Below are 21,923 nucleotides of genomic sequence, written 5' to 3' on the forward strand. Positions count from 1 at the left end.
CTGCCTCCCCCTCCAGCAAAGTTGGGCCAGGAAAAGACAAAAAAGGCCAAATTCGTTCACACTCAGTCTCTAGCTGTCATGTGTAATACACCAAAACCACAGCTCCCTATCCACATCCAGGCCCCACAGACCTTTCCATGGTTTACCTCAGACACTTCATATACCCTGGTTCAATCCAATGACAGCACATCGATGCTGGTATACCACATCATTCCAATTCACTCTATTCCTTGCATACCTTTCATCCTCCTGCATGTTCAGGCCCCCATCGCTCAAAATCATTTTCACTCCATCCTTCCATTTCCAATTTGGTCTCCTGCATCTCCTTCTTCCCTCCACCTCTGACATATATATCCTCTTTGTTAGTCCTTCCTCACTCATTCTCTCAATGTGTCCAAACCCTCTTCTGCTCTCTCATCCACACTCTTTTTATTACCACACATCTCTCTTACCCTTTCATCACTTACCACATATTTTCCTCAAACATTTCTTTTATTACCACACATCTCTCTTACCCTTTCATTACTTACCACATATTTTCCTCAAACATTTCATTCCCAACACATCCACCCTCCTCTGCACAATCCTACCTACAGCCCATGCCTCACAACCATATAACATTGTTGGAACCACAATTCCTTCAAACATACTTTCTTTATACTTACTTATTTCTCTAACTGTCCTTTATAAAATCCTGACATAAACTGGCTCTAATGCAAAAATCCTGCTAAAATCTGATTATGAATTTACCAAACAGTTAGGAATTGCTTATACTTAAAACAGAAACAAACATCTTCCTTATTAACAAACATTAAAGTCTACACACCTTGGTCAGGGATTTGGCAGCATGAAAGACTGTAGCTTTGTACGACGTGGAACCCTCAGGAACCATTCCACTACATGACTGGTGAAGAGGAACCAAGCGCCGGTCAGCATATGCTAGCCAACGGTCACCTAAAGCTATTGGATTTACACTGAAAGACACAGAAATATAGATAAATTAGAGCAAGGAATAGGTCTATAGTATACCAGAGATGGGGGCATGGGAGGAGAATCAGTTGCTGTTTACAGCTCTGGTAGCAGAAACCTGAAAGAGACTTAAAGAGCATGAAAGGAGAAAGCTGAGGAAATGTGAAAAAAGTAAAGTAATTAAGCAGAAGACTGGAGAATGTCAGGGCATGAGCGGCATGACAGGATTTCTCTACGGGGCAAATGCAACCTAGTTATGTCTGATGCCCCTGACACCCAATTTCTAACTATTTCTCTTTATAAAACCCCTCACAACTTACTCATTTCCCTTGATGGCTCTGTAATTCCATCACTTAACTCAATAAATATCCATTGTAACAGTGAACTTATTTTGGAAACCCCAAATTACTCTAATAGATAATGTTACCCAAAGAAAATTGGGAGTTCTGTTCACATACTGTAAATTATTCTCTTTTGATTATACAAAAGACTGATTCACCCTTAAATGGAATACTGCTCTCACATCTAGGTAGGTTCTAGCTCTACACTCAGCAGTGGCTCTTCTTACCTCTTCTAGAGATACTACTGTGGTTTCTGTTCCCAAGAACTGCTTGCCTGTGTGCCCCCATCTTTAGCTTGCCAGCATCATATAAAGCAAGCTACTGTATCATACAATGACTGTGTAGCCAGCAATGTTTGTTCCTATCTCTATAATGCAAATTGAACTCTTTTACCCATTCATCATCCCTAACAGTTATGACATTCAAACCACTGCTCTCTCTCTCTCTCTCTCTTTTATATATTTCAATTAAGGCCTGGCCTTGATATGTACTTTAGTCCATGACGGAAGCCTTTGAAAAAAAAAAAATGAAAGTTTTGAAGCTAGAATGCCTTAGACAAGGTTCTGGTAATAGTCATGACTTTATCCATCCCAAATAGGGGCAACAGAACAAAATCAAGAGAATGCATACTTAAAATCCGACAAGAGCTAGCAAGACTTAGTTGTACATACCTTGGACCAGGACAGGGGTAGCATGTGGTGACTGTGAATGTGTCTTCCAGAGTTGCAGCATCAAACACAGCCAATTTCTCCGGAAAAGCAATGACTATGACATTCTTATTTGCATGAATGTCATGAACTGGATGTTTGAATTTTATAATTTTAACCTGAAAGAAAAAAATTCTGTCTTTAAACTTTTACATAAAAAACTCTAGGTTTTGAATCTCAAGCTATCAGCAACAAACAATGAAACATTTTCACTATCATGTTGGTTTTAGTCAACAACTGAAACACTGTAAACAGTAAAACATTTTCACTATCATGTTGGTTTCAGTCATCAACTGAGACACTATCATAAGAACTACAGGGAACTACTCTTGCTCTAAATGATAGCTATTTTCTTGAACCACATTTATGTTTCTATCTATTGATCAATATTATCTCTGTTTCTTGTTCCATATGGTGGATCAGGTGTAGAGAGCCACTATCACTCTATATAAGCATATTTACCCCATACACAACATTAAAATTAAATGCACTTCAACAGTGAGTATGCCTTACTTTTTCATTATAAACATAGTTAATTCATCACGTGAAACCAGCATCTCCATTCAAACCATCCCTATCCACAAAATGCTTTCATTGTGTCATCCTTTGCACTGCATTATGTTTTAGCCCTATTTATTGGTCTATTAAACATTAGCACTTTACGTTTGTCATATACCACAGCAATATCCCATTTCTCATTCATTACTTGCCCTTATTACAATCATCTATCTTTTTCTTCACTGGTTTTACTTTCCAACCTGCATATTCCCCCTTAACAACAATTTCAATTATCATACATTCCAAAGAGAAACAGTAATTGCATCACATATAGAAGCTATATCATGGTACAAAATACTGCAGCGTGTTTCAACGTTATCCCCTGAAGGCACTAAATGGGGTTGGGGCAGGGGGCTGGAAATCCTCAGTTCTAGGATATTTGAAAGGAGTTAAGTAAGAGGGGTGGAAGCAAGGAGTTGGAAATCTTCCCTTCATAATCATTCCTCTTCAAAAGAAGGAAAAGAAGAAAGAGTTAAGAAAGGACTCTTCCTCTATAGCTTCATCGTCTATTCCTGATACTAACAACATAAGGTGGGGAATGGCAAAAGAAAAAAAAATCCTATACCATCCTCTTAAACATATCACTTTCAAATGAAAAAAAAAACATATCACCAACATTTAAAAATCTAAAAGATTATACAAACTGGCTGAGCTATCACATTTAGGAGACACCATTTACCTACACAATAAAAAATTCAAAATATCTAAGAAAATTATGAAGACTATCTTAACATGTATACTTTAATATCAGTGTAAAAGAACACACCTTCCAGACATACCTGTTCACCAGTTTTTAGAGAAATAAAGGAGACTGAACAGAACTGAGGGCCAGGTCCAGCAGTATCACAGAGTGCAATCAATGGCCGCTTGAGGGAATAATGGTCAACAGTATCACGTGAAACCAGCATCTCCATTCAAACCATCCCTATCCACAAAATGCTTTCATTGTGTCATCCTTTGCACTGCATTATGTTTTAGCCCTATTTATTGGTCTATTAAACATTAGCACTTTACGTTTGTCATATACCACAGCAATATCCCATTTCTCATTCATTACTTGCCCTTATTACAATCATCTATCTTTTTCTTCACTGGTTTTACTTTCCAACCTGCATATTCCCCCTTAACAACAATTTCAATTATCATACATTCCAAAGAGAAACAGTAATTGCATCACATATAGAAGCTATATCATGGTACAAAATACTGCAGCGTGTTTCAACGTTATCCCCTGAAGGCACTAAATGGGGTTGGGGCAGGGGGCTGGAAATCCTCAGTTCTAGGATATTTGAAAGGAGTTAAGTAAGAGGGGTGGAAGCAAGGAGTTGGAAATCTTCCCTTCATAATCATTCCTCTTCAAAAGAAGGAAAAGAAGAAAGAGTTAAGAAAGGACTCTTCCTCTATAGCTTCATCGTCTATTCCTGATACTAACAACATAAGGTGGGGAATGGCAAAAGAAAAAAAAATCCTATACCATCCTCTTAAACATATCACTTTCAAATGAAAAAAAAAACATATCACCAACATTTAAAAATCTAAAAGATTATACAAACTGGCTGAGCTATCACATTTAGGAGACACCATTTACCTACACAATAAAAAATTCAAAATATCTAAGAAAATTATGAAGACTATCTTAACATGTATACTTTAATATCAGTGTAAAAGAACACACCTTCCAGACATACCTGTTCACCAGTTTTTAGAGAAATAAAGGAGACTGAACAGAACTGAGGGCCAGGTCCAGCAGTATCACAGAGTGCAATCAATGGCCGCTTGAGGGAATAATGGTCAACAGTATCACGTGAAACCAGCATCTCCATTCAAACCATCCCTATCCACAAAATGCTTTCATTGTGTCATCCTTTGCACTGCATTATGTTTTAGCCCTATTTATTGGTCTATTAAACATTAGCACTTTACGTTTGTCATATACCACAGCAATATCCCATTTCTCATTCATTACTTGCCCTTATTACAATCATCTATCTTTTTCTTCACTGGTTTTACTTTCCAACCTGCATATTCCCCCTTAACAACAATTTCAATTATCATACATTCCAAAGAGAAACAGTAATTGCATCACATATAGAAGCTATATCATGGTACAAAATACTGCAGCGTGTTTCAACGTTATCCCCTGAAGGCACTAAATGGGGTTGGGGCAGGGGGCTGGAAATCCTCAGTTCTAGGATATTTGAAAGGAGTTAAGTAAGAGGGGTGGAAGCAAGGAGTTGGAAATCTTCCCTTCATAATCATTCCTCTTCAAAAGAAGGAAAAGAAGAAAGAGTTAAGAAAGGACTCTTCCTCTATAGCTTCATCGTCTATTCCTGATACTAACAACATAAGGTGGGGAATGGCAAAAGAAAAAAAAATCCTATACCATCCTCTTAAACATATCACTTTCAAATGAAAAAAAAAACATATCACCAACATTTAAAAATCTAAAAGATTATACAAACTGGCTGAGCTATCACATTTAGGAGACACCATTTACCTACACAATAAAAAATTCAAAATATCTAAGAAAATTATGAAGACTATCTTAACATGTATACTTTAATATCAGTGTAAAAGAACACACCTTCCAGACATACCTGTTCACCAGTTTTTAGAGAAATAAAGGAGACTGAACAGAACTGAGGGCCAGGTCCAGCAGTATCACAGAGTGCAATCAATGGCCGCTTGAGGGAATAATGGTCAACAGTATCACGTGAAACCAGCATCTCCATTCAAACCATCCCTATCCACAAAATGCTTTCATTGTGTCATCCTTTGCACTGCATTATGTTTTAGCCCTATTTATTGGTCTATTAAACATTAGCACTTTACGTTTGTCATATACCACAGCAATATCCCATTTCTCATTCATTACTTGCCCTTATTACAATCATCTATCTTTTTCTTCACTGGTTTTACTTTCCAACCTGCATATTCCCCCTTAACAACAATTTCAATTATCATACATTCCAAAGAGAAACAGTAATTGCATCACATATAGAAGCTATATCATGGTACAAAATACTGCAGCGTGTTTCAACGTTATCCCCTGAAGGCACTAAATGGGGTTGGGGCAGGGGGCTGGAAATCCTCAGTTCTAGGATATTTGAAAGGAGTTAAGTAAGAGGGGTGGAAGCAAGGAGTTGGAAATCTTCCCTTCATAATCATTCCTCTTCAAAAGAAGGAAAAGAAGAAAGAGTTAAGAAAGGACTCTTCCTCTATAGCTTCATCGTCTATTCCTGATACTAACAACATAAGGTGGGGAATGGCAAAAGAAAAAAAAATCCTATACCATCCTCTTAAACATATCACTTTCAAATGAAAAAAAAAACATATCACCAACATTTAAAAATCTAAAAGATTATACAAACTGGCTGAGCTATCACATTTAGGAGACACCATTTACCTACACAATAAAAAATTCAAAATATCTAAGAAAATTATGAAGACTATCTTAACATGTATACTTTAATATCAGTGTAAAAGAACACACCTTCCAGACATACCTGTTCACCAGTTTTTAGAGAAATAAAGGAGACTGAACAGAACTGAGGGCCAGGTCCAGCAGTATCACAGAGTGCAATCAATGGCCGCTTGAGGGAATAATGGTCAACAGTATCACGTGAAACCAGCATCTCCATTCAAACCATCCCTATCCACAAAATGCTTTCATTGTGTCATCCTTTGCACTGCATTATGTTTTAGCCCTATTTATTGGTCTATTAAACATTAGCACTTTACGTTTGTCATATACCACAGCAATATCCCATTTCTCATTCATTACTTGCCCTTATTACAATCATCTATCTTTTTCTTCACTGGTTTTACTTTCCAACCTGCATATTCCCCCTTAACAACAATTTCAATTATCATACATTCCAAAGAGAAACAGTAATTGCATCACATATAGAAGCTATATCATGGTACAAAATACTGCAGCGTGTTTCAACGTTATCCCCTGAAGGCACTAAATGGGGTTGGGGCAGGGGGCTGGAAATCCTCAGTTCTAGGATATTTGAAAGGAGTTAAGTAAGAGGGGTGGAAGCAAGGAGTTGGAAATCTTCCCTTCATAATCATTCCTCTTCAAAAGAAGGAAAAGAAGAAAGAGTTAAGAAAGGACTCTTCCTCTATAGCTTCATCGTCTATTCCTGATACTAACAACATAAGGTGGGGAATGGCAAAAGAAAAAAAAATCCTATACCATCCTCTTAAACATATCACTTTCAAATGAAAAAAAAAACATATCACCAACATTTAAAAATCTAAAAGATTATACAAACTGGCTGAGCTATCACATTTAGGAGACACCATTTACCTACACAATAAAAAATTCAAAATATCTAAGAAAATTATGAAGACTATCTTAACATGTATACTTTAATATCAGTGTAAAAGAACACACCTTCCAGACATACCTGTTCACCAGTTTTTAGAGAAATAAAGGAGACTGAACAGAACTGAGGGCCAGGTCCAGCAGTATCACAGAGTGCAATCAATGGCCGCTTGAGGGAATAATGGTCAACAGTATTTGCAGAAGTAGAAGGAGATGGGAGGACCTTGAGAGTTCGCACAGCTCCCTGGCGCCATGACAATACTTCCATAGCTTCTCCATTCACTGGTATCACCCAAGCCTGCAAAACACATTAAAATCCATTACAGGATCCAATACTTTTCTATTTTCAATTATGCCAGAAATTTGTGTGGGTTGTCTGAGCAGTGCCTGCAAAAAAAAAATGCCCATCTCCCAATGCATTTTCAAAGGTGATGCCACACTTACATTTTAATAATGTATCATCTCTCCATTGGCCTTGACTACCACCTGCAAGTGCCTGAGCATGGAATTAGCAAGGTTCGTGAAGTACTAGGTCCTTATTTTGGGTCCATAAAGTCTTGATCTCTTGAATGTGGCAAGGCACTGATATGGCATTGCAAGCCGCAGCTGCCTGATTGTGCAATCTGAGCACCCAGTACACCCTGAAATCCCACATGTATCCACATTTTCCTGCCTCCAGGCCAGAATTCAGGCTTGCTCCTCCTTAGAAAGATAAGAGCCAACCATCTTGAAGCACAGGTAGAAGAAATAAAGCAGTCAGGAGGAAAATTCCCATAATTAAGTAGCAGCTAGGTAAAAATATCCCTTCCCCAAGATAGCATGAAGCACACTGAGAAGGTTGCTGGTGCTCACATTGTTAGCAACACTAGTCTCAGCATCAGATGTTGTATGATGATTTCACCCTACGGGCATCATATGCTTGTACCCACAATAAACCCGAGCCATGTATTGCCTTTGAAGGTCATGCAACTTTTTTTACAATAACTGTAGAAGCTCCAGTGCATTTTGTGTCTGTACTATCTTATTCATTCAATCACTGCCATATTTATTCAATCAATCAATTAACATCCAATATGCCATTTTTGAGAACACAGCAGGGTAACTCAAGCTGATTACCTTCAAAACATCTTTATTAGAGCATTTTCCTCATGTTGCACGTACATTGTAAACATTCTGTCTCAATCTGCTTATCCATCTAATCCTCATTTTCTTCAGTATCTCTCAAAATTCCTAAATCTATGACTAACATATCCAAAACAATCTGACTGATATGTCCATTACTTCTTCAGCTTTCTTTCTTTTTCAGTTCAATCATCTAACTTCTTCATTCTTGACTCTAACCTCTCTTCTAACCCCTTAAGTTCTGTCCCTGTACATCAGTGTTTTACTGAGAAAGAACAGAGCCTGTATGAATGCATTCTCAAAATTCCTACCCACACCTAAATTTCTAAGGCTCACTATAGTACTTCAACATATACTTAACCTAATCTAAAATATAAGAAACAGCCCAACAGTGGTCTACTGGTTATTACCATCAAAGGCATGGGGGTCAATATTACAGACAGTAAATTTTCACAAGGATCCTCAGACTGGTCAGCAGAGATGTAGAAATACTCCCATGTGCTTTTTCAAATTTCAAAAGTATTTCATTTTTAACAGAAGTGGTAGCAACTTCTTAAAATTCTGTTAACAAATCAAGTACTGTTTATAGTCATATCTGCAAATTCTATACTTGAAAAATTTAAATAAAACAGAAAATACCATCTTTTGGTTATCTATATAAGCAACATCTTTCTTGATAATAATGCTTAAAATACTACATTAAGTAGTTTCTTACCTGCACTCCACAAACATATCCTATTATGAGGAGAAGAGGAGGGGAGTTGCCATTGACCTCTATCTTGTCACGAAATCGTGCTAGGTCATTGATGTCACAATAGTCGAATCGCACCCACATGATAGTTTCTTTGCCTTCATAGTGTGATGGGTTACTGTATGTCTGTGGTGCTACCTAGATATTAAAAAACAAATACCGCACATAATTACATAAATCATTTTAACACTATTGCTTATAGGAAAAGAATGAAGCATTAGAACATCTACAAGTCTCTGTCTTAACACAATGTTCTTTTGTACCCATATTCATTCTTCTTACAAACATCTGATTTCTCTTTATGTTTAGCTTTCATTCCCTTCATATCAAATTAAACCTTTTAATATGTTTCAGGCCTACTGGACATTTCTTAATGCAACTACAAATGAACATGGGTAAGGAAAATAATTAACACTGCTTTGACTACCTAAAATGAATGGACTGTAGAAATGGATAGATTATATGAATGAAATAGACAAATCATCCAGTTCCCTATATTGTTTGGATTAATATAGCTTTTGTAACTATAAGGACAAACACTATGCAGAACTTTGCCTTCAATTATTTATGACTGTGTCAAAAAGTTCTTCCAACATCTTTAATCCAGGAAATACTTTTCAAATTTCTACTAAAATTCACGTATACTTCAATTTATTATGGAAAAAGTAAATTCATCTCCATCTCCACTAAAAACTCACCTCATTGATAAAGCCAGCCACATTTTCAACAAAGGTCTTCTCTACCACAGGTTCAGGGCGAACCTGGTGACCCACTGAAGGCCGTGAGCCACGCCCACTCTCACCAGACATGGCTGATGACATTATGAGTATCCTTTAAAGGACAACAGGAAACACTTAAATAAAGAAAAGCACAAAGCTATAGAGGCACCAATACATGAATGCAAATTCAGGTAAGTGCAACATGTACCCAGATACTGAAAAAAAAAGAAAGTAAATAATGATATTCACTAAAAGAAAGACTAAGAAATTAATTTTGCACTATCAATCACTGTTTCATTCGGTAAAGGCTTCCTCAGAACAATACAATCAAAAGGTATATATTCATTTATTTATTTATTTTGCTTTGTCGCTGTCTCCCGCGTTTGCGAGGTAGCGCAAGGAAACAGACGAAAGAAATGGCCCAACCCACCCCCATACACATGTATATACATACACGTCCACACACGCAAATATACATACCCATACATCTCAATGTACACATATATATACACACACAGACATATACATATATACACATGCACACAATTCACACTTTCTGCCTTTATTCATTCCCATCGCCACCTCGCCAAACATGGAATAACATCCCCCTTCCCCCCTCATGTGTGCGAGGTAGCACTAGGAAAAGACAACAAAGGCCCCATTCGTTCACACTCAGTCTCTAGCTGTCATGTATAATGCACCAAAACCACAGCTCCCTTTCCACATCCAGGCCCCACAGAACTTTCCATTGTTTACCCGAGATGCTTCACATGCCCTGGTTCAATCCATTGACACCATGTTGACCCTGATATACCACATCATTCCAATTCATTCTATTCCTTTCATGCCTTTCACCCTCCTGCATGTTCTGGCCCCAATCACTCAAATCTTTTTCACTCCATCCTTCCATCTCCATTTGGTCTCCCATTTCTCATCGTACCCTCCACCTCTGACACATATATCCTCTTGGTCAATCTTTCCTCACTCATTCTCTCCATGTGACCAAACCATTTCAAAACACCCTCTTCTGCTCTTTCAACCACACTCTTTTTATTACCACACATCTCTCTTACCCTTTCATTACTTACTCGATCAAACCACCTCACACCACATATTGTCCTCAAACATCTCATTTCCAGCCCATCCACCCTCCTCTGCACAACTCGATCTATAGCCCAAGCCTTGCAACCACATAACATTGTTGGAACAACTATTCCTTCAAACATACCCATTTTTGCTTTCCAAGATAACGTTCTTGACTTCCACGCATTCTTCAACGCTCCCAGAACTTTCGCCCCCTCCCCCGCCCCATGATTCACTTCTGCTTCAAATGGTTCCATCTGCTGCCAAATCCACTCCCAGATATCTAAAACACTTTACTTCCTCCAGTTTTTCTCCATTCAAACTTACCTCCCAACTGACTTGTCCCTCAACCCTACTGTACCTAATAACCTTGCTCTTACTAACATTTACTTTCAGCTTTCTTCTTTCACACATCTTTCCTCATTTATTCTCTCAATATGTTCAAACTATTTCAACACACCCTCTTCTGCTCTCTCAACCACATTCTTTTTATTACCCTTTCATTAAGTACTTGATCAGACCACCTCACACCATATATTGTCCTCAAACATTTCACTTCCAACACATCCACCCTCCTCTGTACAACCCTATCTGTAGCTCATGTCTTGCAACTTTATAATATTGTTGGAACTACTATTCCTACAAACATACCAAATTTTGCTCTCCAAGATAACGTTCTCTCCTTCCCAACATTCTTCATCGCTCCCAGAACTTTCGCCCCCTACACCACCCTGTGACTCACTCCTGCTTCCACGGTTGCGTTCACTGCAAAGTCCACTCCCAGATATTTAAAACACTTCATTTCCTCCAATATTTCTCCATTCAAACTTACATCTCAGTCTACTTGTCCCTCAACCCTACTGAATGTAGTAACCTTGCTCTTATTCACACTTACACACAACTCTCTCCTTTCACACACTTTTCCAAACTCAGTCACTAACTTCTGCAGTTTCTCACTCAAATCAGCCACCAGAGCTGTGAATAAGGAAGTGCAGAAATACTTAAGGTACACAAGGATGAGAGAAAAGGCAATCTAATTATAATCTTTCATTCATCATAAGATGCACACTATACCCTGACTATATATACCTTGCGTATCTGCAATACTCATATCCGCCACTAAACACTCTGAAAATATTCTTTACCTACTAATATCTTCAACCGGAACCCCACATCCATCTATGGCTCCCATTTCCATTCTATCCCCCTCCAAGCCACTGATATCAATTATCAAACACAATGTATCCCCTGAATCTACATCCTCTTTAGCTGTCAGGTTCTTTCCTCATCTCCATTATTACACAGTGCATTTGCAACCATTTCAAACATTCTCAACCTCCCAAACTTGAATTCCCCAAATATCAGTCTTGTAATGGCACAACAACAAGTAACTGCGCATCTCTTCAGACAATTCAGTCTTCATAAACACTACCATAACTTCATCACCACTTATTTTAACTTACAAGTCTGATTTCACACCTTCATTCTATCACACTCAAAGGTTATACTACATTTTTACCTTGTTTCATGCAAACCTTTCTAATTCTTCCTTTCCAAAATTACACACACTATTCCAAAATTACACACACTAAAGGTAATTCCTGTAGAATACCTTTGATAAGGAGTATGGACAAAATGAAGATGAGGAGGTCTTTAGAAAAATGCCTGGATGAAAGCATGTTATGATGGTACAGACATGGAGAAAACAAGGCAAGTGATAGGTTGGTCAAGAAGATACACAGCAGTAAAGTAAAAAGTACAAGGATTAGAGGTAGAAAGCAAATGAGAAAGTTTGATGTGAGGATATTTCTAAGGTTAGGGATATTTCAGATGTTTCTAAGGCTAGGGATATTTCAGATTAAGGTCTAAGAGGGATAAATGGGGATCAGATACATAAACTGGAAGTACTTTATGTTTAGAGGTGGTATAAATGGAGACTTGGTCTCACTTGAATCAACTCAATATGCAAAGTGGAAACCTAAGAAGCACTTCTGTGAGTATAATAGTCCATATTGCACTCTGGAATGATGGACATGGGATATGGGTGTAATTACATTTTTGTCCAGCATAAGCAGAGATTTTTATTAGACCCTATCCCTTGAACTTATTTTACCTATGAAAAGACTTTGCCAATTGACAGGACTAGAATGTAACACTCATCATAAGAAAATTTTGAATGAAAAATAATGAGTCATATGAGTTGCATGTTGTAGTGTGTCATGTGCAAGATGGAGAGTGTGTATTTGTGGACTAAATACCATGAACCTACTTATATGTAAAGCAGAAAAATAAAAGGGAAGACAAGCCAGCCATGAACCCACTTGTATGTAAGGCAGAGAGGAAACAGAAAGTTAGGCAAGCTAGTGCAATTCTTCCTCATTGCACTATCACTAACACTCCTGAAAACCATGAGACAGTATCTCCATGGTCAGTGGTCACCTACTAACTGCATGAGTGGTGTTCTGGAGGTTATACATACCTGATCCACCCCAATAACATGACAATGAAATAATTGTAATAGTTATAAAAAGAGAGATAAAGAGATTGAAATTACATACTACAATGCCTGCCTCCCTGTAACAAGGATATACGCCTCATCTTGGCCATCCAAGTGCACAGAAGTAACTTAGGTAATCATATACTTGCACCACTATATTTAGAATTCAACTACTTACATTACATAAGAAATTTATTGGAAGTGACAAAAAATTAACATATGAGGATGTGAGAAAAAATTACACAGAAATTTCACTATACAATCAGATACATCAAGTGCCAGTAGTTCAATGCTTTGCTCCATTTTTTTTAAATAATAAATCACACTATAAAGGGGCAGTCTTTCATAATTCTTTATGTATCTTCATTTCTGTGTAGTTAATTTGTCAAAAATATATTTATACAGATGATAAATTCATTCTTGAATACTATTTATATGGATAATATTTATCAACAAAGGCTTGAATTGGAACATCACTGCTTTGCATGTTACATTTCATGTGATGTGAATAAATTCTGCCTTGTTTCTATAAGTTACAAAAATAACCCATGTGTTCTTTGAAATATTCATATCTATTACCTATCACTGTTGCTTGGTATTTATCTTAAACATGTGATCTACAACGTAAACCGTTCTACAAATCAGATAAATCTGTAACTATGGAATTAAATTTCAACTTCACTCTGATCAACAGCAGAAACTGTGAACCATAACATACCATCTCCCTACTGTCAACTCATTTCCAGTGCTACAAATAGAACTCTCTAAGGATCATCATTAAAGAAATGTTTTCCACGTTCTTATATATTACTGAAGCCCTATGTCATCCTAAGAGACGTTTGTTCAGTGTACCTCAAACCAAACAAAACTTGAGAATTTCAAGTATCCTAGGTTACGATAAGTTTGGTGTAAGTTGACTGCCACATTCATAAAAAATTCGTTATATTTAGACCTATACCTCTCTGATCTACCAAGCAATTCCCGTTTTTGGTGGATGAAGAATGGAGGTTAAGCAAGTGTACTTACCAGATGCGGAATTCTTTCTCACCCCCAAAAATTCATTCTTTTGTAGCATCATAAAATTTGCCCTACTAAGACATTTGGACAATTCAACAAATCGATTTTTAAGGTGGCACATATAGAGTAAATAATGATCTTAACTTGTAATCTAACATTATTCATAATACCTCTTCACCTTCTGAAATATACCTCCACAGTTACCCTAGCGACAAGCATAAACTTGCGTCACCCATTCAAAACAAAGGATTGCTTGCCAACCCACTGTAAGATTTAGCTTTTCCCAAATGTCATACATTTACATTTCAGTAAAATCAATCATTCGAACTATCTATTTACCTATTATACACTAACGCCTCATTGCATCGAGTCTATGATACGCTGAGTACCGTGAAACATCAAAATAAATGCAATTTTCTTTCCCTTCCCCAACTGCGTCGCACAAGCGTCAGCTGATCTTTGTTTTGTTTGTTACTGTAGTTCTGAGTATCGACGGTAGAGGGATGCAACGTGTCCGAATGTTTTCTGTACAAATGGATTTGCCTTAATACCTCACACCATAAATTAATACATATCATAGTTCATATGTCTTGTGAATGTGAAAAGTATTAAATCTATACAGATATCAATCCAACATTATTATTTGGAGACCAAGTTTATACTTAGTTCGTAAAATGATTTTAAGTTTTGCGTAAGTGAATCATCCAAAACAACACATTTTCTATTTTTATCAATCTTGGTGGTTTATCTTTCCTTGTTTCAGGGTCTTACTTTATCTTTAGCGATGTCTTTTTGTGGGTATGAACATGCTTAGCATATATTTATAGGAAGAATAACAGCAAAAATAATAATCATAATAATTACATTGATAACAATAACGGTATCAATAAATGATATTGGTAGTAATGAAACAATCTCGCTATGATATCGTAATATTAATTTCTTATGTATATAAATGCCTTTCCCACTCTAGCATAGAAGCATCAGGAACAAATGAAAATAGTCTCACTTATACACGTACTTGGCATGCATAATGTAACGAAACCAATTTTTATACATCACTGATAGACAACAATGTCACAATTTACTCACTGAAAATGATAGCGTCTTTAATGGCCACACCATCTACACTCGTTTCAATGAATAAGTTACAACAGTCAAGGGAAGCGCAGCTTGTCTTTCCACTCTCTATGCAATAGTTTAAAAAACATGTGATTCAGAGAACGTGCCACCTTAATTAAAGTCCCCGCGCCAAGTTTAAACTCCTCATCATTGAATTAACACATTTAAGGCATACAAGCATTTCTCATCCAAAAGTACCTTATAAGAGAGCTAGTATATGTAGTTGTAAGTAAACTTGATGGTACATTTCCACCCATTGTTATTTCATGGTAGTATGGCCCGGATCTGTGTTAATCCTGTACTGGACACCCTCGGTCCCAAAAAAACTTTTCACCATCTGACAGCTTTCCTCCAACACCATATATTCTCATCACCTTCCACAAGGCATCATTTTCAATCTCATCATACTCTTTATCCAAGTATGTAAGTACCACATACAAATCCCTCTCTACCTATTTTGACGCAAATTCTTCAAAGCAAACACCTTGTCCACACATCCTCTACCTTTCCCTGAAGGAACTATACCTCTGTAGTTGGAATATTCATTTTGTTTCCTATCTTTATATAGTGGCACTCTACAGGCATTCTGCCAGTCCTTATCAGCTCATTTTGAGCCATAAATGCAATTATATGTCTAAATAACCAATCAACCTATCACAACCACTTTATAAAGAAAACTATAGTCCCATACAATCCTGTTCCTTTATTCTTACTAAGGCTTTTACCACCTTGCTTTTCACCAAACCATTTGCCATAACTCAGGTTTTGCATAGCATCTTATTCTAAACATTTCACATACCTACCTTATCATCTAACACATTCAAATATTTCAATATACTCACCTTATTAGCATCTTTATTTTTACCATGTATCCAGAGGTTCCATGTTATGGAGCTCCTAGAGCATACCTCTTGGGAGAAGGGTAAGGAGGGCTCCTTTGAAATGAAGTGACCTCATTCACAGTGTTAAAATTAAATCCTTTAGATGCAGGAAAACAACTGGGTTTCACAACATTCAATTCTTTAGATACTAGATTTACACGTTTCAAGTTATGTCAAACTTAAGATTAAAATGGGACAATACAGGAAGATAAATTTGTGTTATGCAAACAGTACAGAAACAAAGAATTCTGCTTTTGAAGTTTGATCATGGATGACAAGTGATTGCTAACAGTTGATAGTAATTGTTGCTTCTCACTTCCTTCTTAAAATTTACTCATATTCTAATCAAGGTCCAGCCTCGATGTAGACTTGTGTATGAATGGAGCCTCCAACATGAAAAAAAAACACTTATTAAAGTCTATTCTTATTCTTTTTCCTTATACTTGTGAATCAGAGAAACTACATGAAACATCCACAGTTGTGCATACAGGAAAAATAATCTTGACTATTAACTAAAAAGATTTAGGCAAAGCAGAGAACCAGATTTTTTCATTCATTTTATTTAACTTGAGGCTATCAACAACTTACATAAAATCAATTACAACATCTGGAACCACCAGCATTGTAATAACTTTTATTATTACAAGAGAAGAAATTGAGAACACATGCAAACAAGGTTTATCTTCAGCAGTACAAGTAAAATTCTTTAGCTTCTCTTGTAATCATAAATTACTTTAAATCTAAAAGTCAGTTTTGATTCAACAAACAATTTGTAAAATAATATACATAAAATCTTGTAGCTTACATAAAATGTCTTTTTCAACAAAATAACATAGATAATTGATGAGTTTTAGTTTGCCAATAAAAGGGAAATCCCATAATTAGTTTTACCATGAAATTACAAAAAAGCCCTTTGAAGCAAATATCTTTTCTTTACTCAAATTAAACAATTTTTCAAGTAAAATTTACATAACCATTCATAGTCTGATAATAAACCATCCAATATTTTAAGTACATTATTTATAATTATTATGTAATGAACATATAACAATATAGAATATATATATTCACACAATAACAGGTCAAATATGTTAAATTTTTACATTTTCGTCATTTACCTATACAATAAGTATCTACCTTTGTTACATATTCATTGCTTAATTTACTCAGAGTTTAACAGTGGCATCACTATCATCCAGTGAATAATACTGGTAAGTTTAGCAGTGCTCTTGCCTATTACAGAATTTTAGAGACTAGATGAAACTTCACAAACCTGAAAATAGTAAACAAATACATGATTTACTAATGATTTGGGAAATCACAAAACAAAAAATTACAAAGGTATGAATACCAGATGCCAAAAAAAAAGTAATATTGTATACAAGTTGACTTCAGTGCCCAACACCCTGTCTACCATGAATCCAATACCTGCATTAAAAGAAAAAATAAAGATATTATTGTGAAACAACAATTCCTCAGAAACTAATAAAACTAATGCACAGTAATTCGAGAAGGCATATATCTTCAGTATTAAACAAAGTGAATTCTTGATAACATGATCTTTTGCACTGCTTAACATCCTACCATGAATTAAATATAAGGGGTTAAATAAAAGCTCATTAATTTTCAAAAATTTACTGGCCATTAATTTCTTTTCTTAATACTTGTTTAAGTTATGAAGTTGAGCTTCCCATCATTCAGCACACCTGAATCAGGCTCCTGAATATAAATTCTTAATGAATAAGCAAATTCATCCAACTAAGTGCCCCTAAATCTAGTCAGTTCATTACCTTTACCGAGGTGACTGTAGTATCAGTAAGAATTTCCTATAATGTACAGTATTGTTCTGACATCATCATGCTAAAATGAATTCAACCATAGACAGACAGGCAGACACTAGGTGACAACATAATGTCCTAAATGTAGTGGAAGAACATAATTAGCTAGCAAATTATGAGATGTAACCTAAAGTCAGCAAACTAGATGGGGCACTACATAATTCATACCTTAACTGGCAGTGTTAAATGTTTAAATACATACCTGAATCATTCATTACTTCTGGCAGTGTTAAATGTTTAAATACCTGAATCATTCATTACTTCAAGGCAGTAATTTGCTTTATTTCTACTTTTTGCATAACAGACTCCACCCATGGACATAAGTTCTTACCCTCTCCTTTTAATTTAGTCTCACTTAAGATTATCATATTGAAAAAAAATTATCAAAGAATTCCCCATTTACATAATTCATACCTTAAACTTTCGATTAACTTTCACAAAGTATGAACTTTTTCTCATGTCACAGATGCAAGGCAAATTGCCTGTCAGGATGATCCAAGATGAGCTTTTCTGATCTGATCCAGCATTTATTTGTCATAAACATCAGAAACATTTGTGTACTTATCACTTACCTTTGAAAATTCTGATATTGAATATTCAGTCATCATCATCATCATCAGAGGGAACAAATAATTCATTTTCTTCAAGGAAGCTGGCTATATTTTTACTCATTTCTGCACCAGTGAATATCCCTAGAGATGTTGCCAAGGTAACACCCATATAACCTGTGAACCAGCAAACTGATAATATCATTTAAGTGTTTTATATCTTAAATGTAGGAAGAGATGAAAGAGCTGGGCAAAAATTTCTCTTCAGAAGCTTAAACATTGCTAACATGGGGAAAGAGCAAGTGGGTACAAGAATAAGGTATAAAACTTAATCATAAGTGTGGTTAAACATACATTACAACTCAGTACAGTATTTTTTCTAAATTATTTATGGAACTATGCAATGCTACTCTGATCAACTTAAAAACTGTCCTCTGGTGTACATGCTCCCCTTCCAATCTAATGAGAACCCATAATGTATTACTATTTAGCTTAGTTCATCTACTTTGTTGAAAATCCATCAAATCCAGAAACATCCATTTCAATTCCTCCACTTCCATTGATACTACCTGCTTATAAATCTATCCTTGCATCGAGGGACTTAAAATTCCTCATCATTTTATCAAAATGCATTTCCTAGTAATGAATTGTGTTAAAAAATTCCAAGTTACATCTATCAATCCCAATTTCTCTTGAATGGTTGCTGTGTTTACTTTTAATTTGCAGTATGGTTTTGATTCATATTATCTAAGAGGTAAAAGGAATAAAATTTATATTAGTGTTCTTAATAAACGTATAAATTTACACTAGTATTCTTTATGTGTGAATTTTCCTATGTAAAAGTATTCTTCATAAATGTATGAATTTTCTTGTGTTCTATTCATCATTTTACATAATAACAGTACTCATTTTCACTCTATTATACAGGACTTCCTACCTATATTATGTTCCAGCTATATGCATCAGTCTGTTTATTATATGTTCAAAAAAAATTATCTTTACTATTTCTAAATGTGCTAAGGTGAGTATGAAAATACATAGTCTTTCTATTTCAATAAATTCATTAAAAACCAAAATTTTATCCTTCAGATGGTACATTTTATTCCATCTATACTATAATACCTACATATGTAATATCTCAAAGATCTCTTGATTTTGTGCTTCTGAGAGAATATAATGGATGATTTCTTGTTCCATTTGTTTGGTGAAACACGGTCAAAGGACACTTTAGAAAGGTTCCAGAGTACTTCTAAATAAATTATATTTATATTCTATTCATTATACTTTGTCGCCGTCTCCTGCGTTAGCGAGGTAGCACAAGGAAACAGACAAAAGAATGGCCCAACCCAACTACATACACATGTATATACATAAACGCCCACAAATGCACATATACATACCTATACATTTCAATAGATACATACATATATATATACACAGACATATAAATATATACCCCTGTACATATTCATGCATGCTGCCTTCATCCATTCCTGCCGCCATCCCGCCACCCATGAAATGGCACCCCCCTCCCCCAGCATGCGCATGAGGTAGCGCTAGGAAAAGACAACAAAGGCCACATTCATTCACACTCGGTCTCTAGCTGTCATGTGTAATGCACTGAAACCACAGCTCCCTTTCCACATCCAGGCCCCACAAAACTTTCCATGGTTTACCCCAAATGCTTCACATGCCCTGGTTCAATCCACTGACAGCACATCAACCCGGTATACCACATTGTTCTAATGCACTCTATTCCCTATCCTTTTTTTCATACTATTCGCCATTTCCCACATTAGCGAGGTAGCACTTAGAACATAGGACTGAACTTTGAGGGAATATCATCACTAAGCCCCCTTCTCTGTTCCTTCTTTTGGAAAATCAAAAACAAGAGGGGAGGAATTCCAGCCCCCCAGCTCCCTCCCCTTTCAGTCACCTTCTATGACATGCAGGGAATACAAAGGGAAGTATTCTTTCTCCCATATCCCCAGGGATAGTATATATATATATATATATATATATATATATATATATATATATATATATATATATATATATATATATACACACACACACACACACACACACACACACATATATATATATATATATATATATATATATATATATTTTTTTTTTTTTTTTCATACTATTCGCCATTTCCCGCGATAGCGAGGTAGCGTCAAGAACAGAGGACTGGGCCTTTGAGGGAATATCCTCACCTGGACCTCTTCTCTGTTCCTTCTTTTGGAAAACTAAGAGAAAAAAAAAAAAAAAAAAAAAGAGAGGGGAGGATTTCCAGCCCCCCGCTCCCTTCCCTTTTAGTCGCCTTCTACGACACGCAGGGAATACGTGGGAAGTATTCTTTCTCCCCTATCCCCAGGGAATATATATATATAATATATATATATATATATATATATATATATATATATATATATATATATATATATATACACATACACACATATATATATATATATATATATATATATATATATATATATATATATATATATATATATATTTCCCTGTGCTACCTCGCAAACGTGGGAGACAGCGGGAAAAAAAAAAAAAAAAAAATATACACACAGTAAGTACAATTCAGTACATAACCAAAACTGATTTAATTGGATATAATGCCAACTGACTGATTTCCTCTCAATCAAATCAAAAATTATCTTTTTGGGTATGAATTATGACTAAAGTCATAATACACAATATTTCTTCTCACCTCAAAATAAGACTGAAGTCTAAAGTTCTTAAAAAAAATCACATCCACCAAACTTCAGGGAAAATAAGAAAATGTTTTGGAAGGATAATGATAGTAAGAGGGGAAAAAATGGGGTCATCTGTGAAGGGTAAGTGATAACAGACAGTGATAAGGTGAAAATAGGATAAAGTGAGTACTTTAAAGGATTGAAGAATGTATGTGATGACTGTGTGGCAGATGTAGGGTGTCTGAATCGGGGAGTGGATAAAACAAACGTCATGGCAAGTGGTTTGGTGAAAAGATATGAGAAAGCCTTGAGCAGAATGAAATGTGGCAAGGTTGACAGAGTAGACTTACTGCAACTGAATTTCTTTAGAAAGGTGACTGTGTTCTGGTTTGGTTACTCAGGATTTTCAATGAATTGATCATGCTGAGAGCCACTAAATTTCCTCCAAAATTTTTCCATTCAAACTCACACCTTTTATAACCTTGCTTTTATTCACATTCACTCATGACTTTCTCCTTTCACACATTCTCCCTATCTCGGACATCATTTTTTTGAAGTTTGTCATTTGAATCTTCTGTCGCAGCTGTGTCATTAACAATCAACAACTGACTCGCCTCATAGGCCCTATCACACTCTCCAAGACCCTTGCATTCACCTCCCTCACCACCCCATCCCTAAACAGATTAAGCAGCCATGATGAAATCACACTCCTGATTC

At 36.0% G+C, this 21,923-nt stretch overlaps 1 protein-coding gene across 2 annotated transcripts in view; it reads right to left on the reverse strand.

Annotated features, from left to right (window-relative positions):
* The window catches only part of LOC139755323 (BCAS3 microtubule associated cell migration factor-like), a 152,087-nt gene extending 137,514 nt beyond the window's left edge, over positions 1–14,573 (reverse strand). The window contains exons 1-6 of one of the 2 annotated variants that reach the window (XM_071673467.1): positions 14,437–14,573; positions 9,480–9,612; positions 8,746–8,919; positions 6,991–7,206; positions 1,982–2,136; positions 827–974 (exon numbers count right to left, since the gene is read on the reverse strand). In XM_071673467.1, coding sequence (XP_071529568.1) covers positions 827–974; positions 1,982–2,136; positions 6,991–7,206; positions 8,746–8,919; positions 9,480–9,602 — 816 coding nt within the window. In that variant the 5' untranslated portion in view covers positions 9,603–9,612; positions 14,437–14,573. The remainder of the gene's footprint in view (positions 1–826; positions 975–1,981; positions 2,137–6,990; positions 7,207–8,745; positions 8,920–9,479; positions 9,613–14,436) is intronic. The other variant, XM_071673466.1, reaches the window with a different exon arrangement.
* Positions 14,574–21,923: the final 7,350 nt, after the last annotated feature.

This window comes from Panulirus ornatus, chromosome 19 (genome assembly GCF_036320965.1).
Source record: "Panulirus ornatus isolate Po-2019 chromosome 19, ASM3632096v1, whole genome shotgun sequence".
Classification (NCBI taxonomy): Eukaryota; Metazoa; Arthropoda; class Malacostraca; order Decapoda; family Palinuridae; genus Panulirus; species Panulirus ornatus.